Source organism: Cyclopterus lumpus, chromosome 19 (genome assembly GCF_009769545.1).
Source record: "Cyclopterus lumpus isolate fCycLum1 chromosome 19, fCycLum1.pri, whole genome shotgun sequence".
NCBI classification, from domain to species: domain Eukaryota; kingdom Metazoa; phylum Chordata; class Actinopteri; order Perciformes; family Cyclopteridae; genus Cyclopterus; species Cyclopterus lumpus.
Genome location: NC_046984.1, coordinates 6,539,833 through 6,550,058, shown reverse-complemented (window position 1 = coordinate 6,550,058; position 10,226 = coordinate 6,539,833). Strand labels below are relative to the sequence as shown.

Below are 10,226 nucleotides of genomic sequence, written 5' to 3'. Positions count from 1 at the left end.
TAGATTAACAATTAATGTGATGCTTCAGACACTTTTTGTACACTTAGTTTTTCTGAGAACAGAACACAGATTCCCATCTTTATATGATACAAAATACTGCAGGTCTAATTCTGGAGGAGAAAAAACATTTTAATCGTGTACAGTACATAGTATATATGACAAATTTAAAAAAATTAAATTAAACACATCCTGATGTTTTTTAAACATCCTGCAAGATGACACTGAGCCTCTTTGGTTTCCTCCCACAATCCAAATACAATGCACAAGTTTAATTGGAATTCATCTAAATTGTCACCTAGGGGGTATACATACACACACACACACACACACATATATATATATATATACATATATACACACACAAAGTGCTGTGAAAAACCTGCATTTTACGTGAAACAAATATTAAAAGAAACCCACATATACTGCATGGCCCTTAATGGCATGCAACTCAAGTAACTGATAGCAGTAAAATATAGATCCTTGTGCTTTTCTGCTGGTTGGCAATTTTTTTATATTTCCAGGCCATAATACTTTGAAGCCAAATTTAGAGTCTACGCATTTTTTTGTTTTTGTTTAGTCCATCTTCTAGTATAACTCACTCCTCAAGCAACTATTACAAAACTAATAAGAAAACAGAAATCTAAAGATAAATATATATCTCATGCTATATAAAATTGGCTATCACGGTGGTCCAGTGGTTTACACTGGCCCCTGTCACACGAGAGACCCGGGTTATCCCTGGGGCTCATCCCTGGGGGTTAGCTACCTCAGGGATGGTTTCAGTGTGTCTGAGCAATGGTCTCCCTGTGTTAGGTGGGTGTTTCCTCCGAGGCTCTTCAGTTTCCGCCCACGGTGCCCTCCCTATCAACTACTAGTGTTGTGTATAGGGGGGTGGACTTCCTATACTATGTACAGTACAGTACATGGTATATACCATGTCTACTGTGCATAATATATAGAAATAACTTTTTCCAAAACAATTCACAATTTAGTTTTTTCTCTCCAAACCAATATAAATAACTAAGTTTATCCGTTTATGTATTATATTTAGATAACAAATATATGTGCCGCTAAATAGACAGAATTCATTGCAGATTGCAGTTTTTCTTTTTTGTTAAAAAAAAGATACTAAAATTCCAATATATATATATATAAAAATATAGATATGCAAGTATATATTAAGACAAAGTGCTGTGGAAAACCTGCATTTTACGGCAAACAAGTATTGGAAGAAACCCACATCCTTTAGCTTTTAGGCAATAAGGCTATATATACTGGCCCTTAATGGCATGCAACTCATGTAACTGATAGGAGACGAAAGTGATCCTATAAATTGATGTAAGAACAACTCCACAAACCACCTGTCTGTTTATTGGTAGGTGTAATGACATGCTTGTTTATAATCTGCCTACCAAAAGACGACGGTCAGTGCAAAACACAGTAAAGACATTTTAAATTGTAATATCTACAATCTGGGATCGTGTAGTCGTGGGTTTCACTTATTCGTGTGCACAATGACAACCTCTGCGGCGCCGTGATGCTTTTAATCTGAAATTAATGCAAACCGGAAGTGTTTATCATGTAGTCGGAAGTGTTCCCTGCGTTTCCCCGGCGAAATGTTATTAGCCAGAAAAATATCACTTAAAAAAAAAAATAGCGCTCATTTCCATCCTATTCGTGTGTCGTTCGCTCCACCGGAGGACTCGAGCAGCTCGCCGTGTCATCGGTCTTCTTCCCGGTGTTGTTAAATAAGCTCCACTGGCGACATTGAGTTAGCCCGGTAGCTTGTGTTAGCTTGTTTTAGCTCGCGCAGACCGGTTTGATGTAAACAACAAAACGTGACGACGAGGATCATCAATGGCAGCTCGGCGACCCTTCACGGACACGGATACCGCCGATGAAGCAGTGAGGGCGACCTGTGACGATGCAACCATATGCAAAAGGTAACGGCAGGGAGCGCTGCAGCAAAGTTCACCATGTAACGTTATTATGACATGTAGTTAGTTGACCACAATGACTGAGCATGGTGGTCCTGAAAAATACCATACTGTACCAGAAAAAATAAAAATAAAGCGGAACACTTCACGTATCTGTAGAGCTGGTCCTTTGGGCTTACTTCATATTGGTTACATACATAAACAAAGACACTATATAATTATGTATGTCACGTCCTCATCACATGTATCACTCACATTCTAGGTATGCTACCAGTAAAGGCTACTGGAAGGACCCCTATATCCAATATTTCGTGAGATCTGTCGGGGAGCGGAAGGCACCTGAAATCAACAGAGGTGAGGGATGCAGCCTCTTCTTTCACATGCGTTTATCTTTATTCAAAAGAGACCCTTGAGCCCATTGAAGGGAATCATGTGGTGCAAATGATAACATTCATAAACTGTAAATTCTCCCGCTCACACAGTCAAAATATGTTGAAAGCCTTTGATTTGTGGTTCCAGAGGAATGTCTTTTTGGATGTGAAGTACTCCAGCGTGTTTTAGGCGCTTATTTTATGACCCTTTTATCCCATTTTGACAGGTTACTATGCCCGTGTTCAAGGAGTTGACCATCTCCTTGATGCGTTTATAAAGAAAGCAGAGTGTGACTGTCAAGTAATCAACCTGGGGGCTGGACTGGACACCACGTTTTGGAGACTTAAGGTTTGTAACATTGCAGCTCACTGCCAGGACTCTCGACTAAATGTGACCCACCGTTCTGATGTGGCTTTTGATCCCGTTTGATTTGACTTGGTGGCATCACTTACACTTAATCATCTTCAAAGTAATATCGTGTGTGTGTGTGTGTGTGTGTGTGTGTGTGTGTGTTTTTATAGGATAAAAACCTCATGCCACGGAAGTTCTTTGAAGTTGACTTTCCAACAGTTGTGGCCAGGAAAATACACAATATCAAGTAAGACAACTATGCAATTATTCTATTAATATTATAGCTTATTTGTATCCCGCATACCGTGTGCCATACATAAAATAAGATAAAATAAGATAATCCTTTATTAGTCCCTCAGTGGGGAAATTACAGGATTACGGCAGCATTGCTCACAGTAATAAGTTAAAACATTTTTTTTAAATACATGAACCAAATCAGCCACAAGCTTCCCTTTTATAGGTCTGATATTATACAATGTGGAAAATCTCATTTGAATGCAAGCTTTAGGTAGTTGTAAGGAAGTACATTAAGAAGTAAAAAAGTATGAAGATGGCTTTGGTATTGCAATTTGTGGTCGAGATCTGTAGAGGGAGACAAAGCTGCATTTACATCTGTTGTACATAAGAATTCAAGGATCAGTGGCAGTGTGTTTATACTGTATTTTATATATATGTGTAAATAATAACTACCAGTATTCACACTAAGCTCTTTATAATTGTGTGTCTGAGAATAGTTGAGTCATAAACATCTTGTATACTGCAGTAAGTGCAATATTATGACATTTACTGTCATGGAAGCTAAACAATATAATTAATATACACACTTGTCTTTGACTAGGACAAAACCGCCCCTGTCCAAACCCCTCATCGAAACCCACTCAACAGATTCCTTACTGCTAGGTAATGAGCAAAAGTCCCATTCATCACATAACACATCTACCGTATGTGATTTAGCTCAGGAAAAAAACGTTCTGTGCATCTGCTTCGTATGTTTTCCAACTCCTTCCCAGTGTTTGTTTGGGTTTTGTTTGCACAGATGCCCACAGCCTCGACTCGGACCGTTACTGTATCATCGGGGCTGACCTCCGAGACATCTCTAGTTTGGATGAAAAACTGAAGAAGTTCCAGCTTAATCCAGAGTACGTGAAGATATGTTTCGCTTTCACTGCCGTATGTGACGCTGCAGATGTTGTGTTTAAAAAAGGTATTCCGTTAACGACATTTTGAGATGTTTCTGTCGAGGCTTTGATCATTTGTTCCATTGGAATCCACGGTAACGGACATGAGTCGGTTCATTGTGAAGCAGCAAACCACACACCTTTTCAAGCCACCTGATTCTTAAATGATTGAAGGTGGAGGAGAGTATCTTTTTATCGGTAGCAGTAGACCAAGCAGTTTGGTTGCACAGACGTGCTTTCTAGTAACTCGTAACTTCCACATTGTTACCTCTATTTATCTAAGGAATGTTGACTAAAAGCAATGCTCTCTTTTTCAGGAAGCTGCCAGATGTGAATTAACGTTTTAGTTTTTTATAGTTCGATGTTTGTGTTCTGCCTACCGTCACTAAAAGTTGAAGCGAAAATGTAATAATCCTCTGTGAATAGGATAGATTTGATAGGGTAGGTAGTTTTAAGATTACACAAAGGATAACAGACGAGATAACTCATTGGTTTGAAGGCTGATGGGTTGAATTACAGTTTCATTGTTTTCTACGGTGCTTAACTGAATGAAAAAAAACAGTAAATCATGTTTACTTTGATGCATATCTGAATCCAGATGACACAGTTACAATCCCCTTTTGAGTGCTCTCCTGTTGTGTTGTTGTGGTAAAGTGTACCCCTGTTCTCCCAGATTACCTACATTGCTCCTGTCCGAGTGTGTGCTGGTCTACATGACGCCCTCCCAGTCCTCCAATGTAGTTCACTGGGCTGCGGAAACCTTCCACACCGCCATGTTCATCAACTACGAACAGGTAAACAAGAGGAATGACTTCATCCAGGCACAGAAGAAGAAGACCACAGTTGTTTGCTTCTGATATCCAAGGAACACCGTATGCAGGTTTTTCTGTTTTATATAAAGGTGTTCGTATAGACAGAAGCAGTACTCGAGCTTATAGTAGTGGCCTAACTTAAAGCTCCGACCTCTCATCTGTGTGTCCAGGTGAACATGAGCGATCGGTTTGGCCAGGTGATGATCGAGAACCTGCAGCGTCGCCAGTGCACCCTGGCAGGAGTGGAGGCCTGTCAGTCTCTGGACTCTCAGGTAGCCTCCAGCACCTAAACCCAATATTTCACAGCCAAGACGGACAACAACAAAAAGTTAATTTTTAGGGAATTCTTATGAGTCGAGTGGCTTTGTGAGGCTAGTGACCTGTCGAGTCCAAAATGTATGAATGTTTTAAACCATCGGCAATGTGGCTTGAATGTGCGTTCCCTGCAGAAGGAGCGGTTTCTGAAGACGGGCTGGCAGCATGCTGATGCTCTGGACATGATAACAGTCTACAGTATGCTGCCCCAGGAGGACATGGCAAGGTAATGCAGGCAACCAACGAGTAGTACTTTAGTACACTTTATTAAAAAAGACACCCAGAAAACCTGAAGCTGAAGACACGCTCAACCTCCGTTCCGTTGATGTGGATGTGGATGGGATTGTTGAGTCATCAGATGTTTTCTCAGCTTTGGCTTGGGGACACATTCGTTTAACAGAAAACCTGCGTTATTTACTGGGGGTGTGGAGTTTGAAAGAAGTGGCCACGGGTCCAACGAAATATGTTACCGAGTTGCATTATGGGACGTGTGTCATCCAGATATTAAACCAAAGGAACACAACGTCAGGTTATCTCAGCCTCGTCTCCTTGAATGTTGGCTGGTTTGGAAGCTCACTTTCCTGAACCGATGATGAAATAAATATTTTATTTGTTATAGAATTGAGAGTCTGGAGTTCCTGGATGAGCGGGAGCTGCTGCAACAACTGCTTCAGCACTACAGTATCTGCTGGGCCACCAAGGACCGACTCAATCTGGGTAATGCACATGTTACGCTACAGTTGCACGGACGTGAATGGGCATGTAGCTGGAGTAGGAAACATGAAACTATCACGGCTCAGTTCCAGGGTCATCTGCACCCACTACGGCGCCATGCTGTCCGTTATTGTATTTATTTTGTGGTACTAATATGTTATGCCATTCATATTCCCACCCATCCTCTTCAGTTTGAAGGTCTGGTGTGGTCCTTTTAAGAACAGGTCATGCCTCCGTTTCCTCAGGTCTGTCACAGTTGGCGTTCTGAGAGTGAAACTGTTGGACCTGCTTCACACGTGCCTGTGCCAAAATCAGCAACAGGAGAAGAAGATGTGCGAAGGGAGACATTTGGAAAGAGGGAGCCCGTATTCTCCACCAAGCCCCATTTCAAGGAGCCGTTCTGGTGCAGAAAGTGATTTGATGAGGGACCTGTGTTGCCCAATACATGTCAAAAATAAGAGGTGATCACAATAAGTACTTTGGAGAGGTTTGTCCCACACACTGGCGCTGAGTTACCAGCTGTAAAATGTCTGTTTGTCTTTATTCATTTGCTTACAGACATTGTTGTCTATGTGCTCAGACAAAAAATAGTATTTCAAAATATTTGATAATTGATGGAAGCATGACGTTTTTCAGATGTCCTTTTACTTGTTTTAGTGTGCCATTTTGGTTTAATTTATGAATCGATTGTACTTCCAGACTCGTTTTCTTACAAAACATACATACATGCATGTTGTGGAACTAGTTTGAAGCTGCAATAAATGCATTATAATGCAACTACTGGTTAATTTACATTTGTCCAGAAGACTACCTCCAAACAAAATGCAACTGAGTTTTTAACCCTCCGCTCTCCTCTCATATGGACGGCGCTTCGGAGCAAAGGGGTGGAGTCTCAAAGCGAATTCCAGATTGCATGCTCCTCCGAGTCAGACCTTTTTAAAACTTGCACATGAAGTGCTCGTCCCCTTCATGGCAGAGGACCGTGTTATTGTGAATGCCAGACCAATAATCCGCTGACTCAATTGCTTCCCTAATTCTAACTCCTTTCTACGTGGCTGACACAGGAATAGGGGTGCAGTCACCTTGTCCAGCCAGAACCAGTGGAACAGGGTTCAAGCTTTGGCAGAGACATGTAGGGCTAGGTGGCAGCCAGAATAGTTGGGCACGCTACAGCAACGTCAAAAGTGGCGAGCACAGACACCCAATCTCAAAGAAGGAGACATAGTTCTGATAAAGGTCAGTCAGACAAAAATAAATCAGTGGCCAATGGGAATTCTAATTCAACTCGCCAACCTCTGCAGCATGGAGGTCAACCACAGAGCAGCTTTAACGGGTGACATCATGGCAATGACGTCTCACAGTCCATAGGTGGGATAAAGTCGCTGTAAAGTACAGTCATACATTTGGTACCGTAGGAGTTGTTCTCTCTGTACATTAGAAATGTCTGTGGGTTAATATTTACATAGTTATATTTCTTACTATGCCAGGGGGAGCCTTTTGTTGAATACATGTGTACGAAATGCGCCACAGGTATGATTGTCTTCTGTGTGTGTGTGTGTGTGTGTGTGTGTATGTGTGTGTATATATATATATATATATATATATATGTGTATATATATATACATATATATATATATATATATATATATATATATGTATATATGTATATGTATATGTATATATATGTATATGTATATGTATATATATATATATATATATATATATATATATATATATATATATATATATATATATATATATATATATATATATATATATATAACATTCTTAGTCGCAGCAGGTATTTGTGGGTCCCGATTCCAGTCTTGAGTATTGACAATATTAAATGTGAAAATGCCAAAGCTGATCCGATTGATGTCAATGACACGGCTGCACTGAGAACACTGAAGCTACAAACTGTAAATGGTAGAACACCTAATTCATCCCAAAGGAAGTATTTGTCTCAAAGCTGGTCAGAATATCTAGGCCTTTTTGAAAATGCATAAATACACAGCAGCAGAAGACATGCAATGTTGACGATTAACTTGATGAGCCTGCATTAATGTTATGAAATTGAAAAGGCACTCACTTAATTTTGTAAAGATGAAATACAGGCAGACACGTAGGTGTTGCAGCCAGTGCTTTACAAACCTGTAGCTCTTGCCTCCTGAAGTACTCTAGTTTGACACTAGATGGAGAAAAAGACTGAAGTGTGTAGTTTTACATACTGCATACATATACTTGTTGTTCTCTTTTTTAAATTAAACGCTATACATATTCTATTAGAGACGGGATTGGGTCTGATATATGCTGACCCAACGGGGCTGTGTTATTTCATGTTACTAAAGAGTAGATTACATACAAAGTCATTGTAAGGATGGAAGTGACGCCAATTTGCGCCACTTCCATCCTTTTATTACCCAATTCATAAACAAACGAACAAATCAAAAAACTAAGTGTACTTAAACAACAAAACATTATTAAACTAAAGATCAAACTATCAAAAGAAAAAGCTATCTTAATACATACAAAAAACCTAACCTAAATAAGAAAACATCTAGAATAATAAACAATATTGGTTGTTGTCGCACTGCTTAAGTAGCCACTAATTCAGCTGTGTCGAGCCCGCCCACAGGTCGTTGAAGGAATTGCCCACTTAGTGATCGATAGTCTCAGTTTGCTAGAATGTGAAATTCTTGCCAAACTGATTAAGGACAAAGATCTGTTTACCTCAAGGTAAAAAGTAGAATAAAGTTTAGTCCCTAGTAGATTTGGATTACAGAGCAGATACTTAAATCCTAGCTGGTTTGGTTGACTTTTCAGACACTTGTGTAAAAAAGCAACCCCACCCGGTCGAAAGCCTTCTCCAAGTCCACAAAGCACATAGAGACTGGTTGGGCAAACTCCCCGGACCCCTCCAGTAGTCTTGCCAGAGTAAAGAGCTGGTCCACGGTTCCACGACTGGGACGGAATCCGCACTGCTCGTCTTGAATCTGAGGTTCGACAAACGGTCTGAGCCTCCTTTCCAGCACCTTGGCATAAGCTGAGTAGTGCGATAGTCCCCCTTTTTGAAAATGGTAATCACCACCCAGTTCTGCCAGTCCATGGGCACTGTGCCCGACACCCATGCGACATTGAAAAGCCAAGACAGCCCAACAATGTCCAGAGCCTTCAGCATCTCAGGGCAGATCTCATCCACCCCCAGCGCCTTGTCACCAAGGAGCTTTTTGACAACCTTAGCGGCCTCCGCCAGGGATAAGTCTTGAGGATAAGAACACATTTAATTAGTCGGTTCTTTGTGTAGTATTACACTGCGTTCACACCAAAAGTGAAGCAGATGGGGAGGACGCGAGAGGTGCTCTGTTCTCCTATAGACTCGTTGCAGCCTGTAAATTGCCCCAAGTATCATTTTATAAGTGATACCACATGTCTTTTTTTGAAAAATGGAGCATAGCAGGGGCTACAATAGTAGATATTGGTTACCCAATACATGTCAAAAATAAGAGTCAACAATGAGTACTTTAGTTTTTTTTTGTTGCATTTTCAAGACAACAGAACCGTCCGTGACATTTAAATAAACATAATAAAATAAATAGTAAATAATCAAAACAGTAATGGGTACAATGTCTCACACACTGGTGCTGAGTTACCGGCTGTAAAATGGATCAAGTTTGTCTTTATTCATTTGCTTACGGGCATTTTTGTCTGCTCACCTGTGTTCAGATGTCCTTTTCTTGTTTTAGTGTGCCATTATGGTTTAATTTATGAATCGATTGTACTTCCAGACTCGTTTTCTTACAACACATACAGACATGCATGTTGCGGAACTAGTTTGAAGCTGCAATAAATGCAATACAGCAACTATTGGATTATTTATATTTGCTCATAAACATTTTTTTTATTCTTGAGCCTGGTTTACAAGCAGCAACGAGGACATTACATTAGTTTGTGATAGATCATATTTGATGAATGCTGAATCCATTTGTGTCAGACTGTGTTGCTTTATTAATTTGTGCACCCTTTTTATGGACTATATAAACTTATTAGCTGGTTTATCAGCAGTCGAAAGGACACCAATATAACGAGCTGTTTGGATGGTTGTGTGTTTAGCTATGAAGTGGATTGTGTTGTAAGCATCATGTACACATTAATGCAACAGTTATTATCCGGTAATCTGTATGACTCTGAAATTGGACGTTCTGCATAATGAGTGATCACTTTAAGTATATGTTGATGCTAATACTGTTCTTTTACTTGATTAAGTATTGATCCTTTTACCTAAATAAATGATCGTTCTTCCACCAGTGCTAACATGTTAATGATAACTGAATAGTGATAATAGGGTTGTGTCCACTGCCCTGAAGGTGGCAAAAGAAAGTGTACACCCCCCACAGATGTATTAAAATAGAAAACAAAAAGATGTGGTATTATAAAAAAATGTTTTTTAAAGTTCGCTAAATAAGTATCGCTAAATGTGTACTTTTCTAACCCTTTTACTAAACAAAACCATTTATTTTGAATCCCGGAAACACTTGGTTTTGATTGCC

General features: G+C 39.9%; 1 protein-coding gene across 1 annotated transcript; it reads left to right on the top strand.

The window, feature by feature from the left end:
• Positions 1–1,556: 1,556 nt before the first annotated feature.
• Positions 1,557–6,456, top strand: lcmt1 (leucine carboxyl methyltransferase 1). The gene is made up of 11 exons (XM_034558234.1): positions 1,557–1,943; positions 2,200–2,291; positions 2,536–2,657; positions 2,831–2,907; positions 3,499–3,560; positions 3,697–3,799; positions 4,512–4,632; positions 4,821–4,922; positions 5,100–5,191; positions 5,585–5,682; positions 5,925–6,456. The coding sequence occupies exons 1-11, from the start codon at positions 1,858–1,860 to the stop codon at positions 5,945–5,947; spliced, it is 978 nt and encodes a 325-aa protein (XP_034414125.1). The 5' UTR covers positions 1,557–1,857; the 3' UTR covers positions 5,948–6,456.
• The last annotated feature ends 3,770 nt before the right edge of the window (positions 6,457–10,226 follow it).

Excerpts from the sequence above, each read along its gene's own strand:
- lcmt1 (XM_034558234.1), top strand. The coding sequence starts at position 1,858 with ATGGCAGCTCGGCGACCCTTCACGGACACGGATACCGCCGATGAAGCA. Across the intron at positions 3,561-3,696 it reads AACAGATTCCTTACTGCTAG|ATGCCCACAGCCTCGACTCG; the intron begins GTAATGAGCAAA and ends TTGTTTGCACAG. Across the intron at positions 4,923-5,099 it reads GTCAGTCTCTGGACTCTCAG|AAGGAGCGGTTTCTGAAGAC; the intron begins GTAGCCTCCAGC and ends CGTTCCCTGCAG.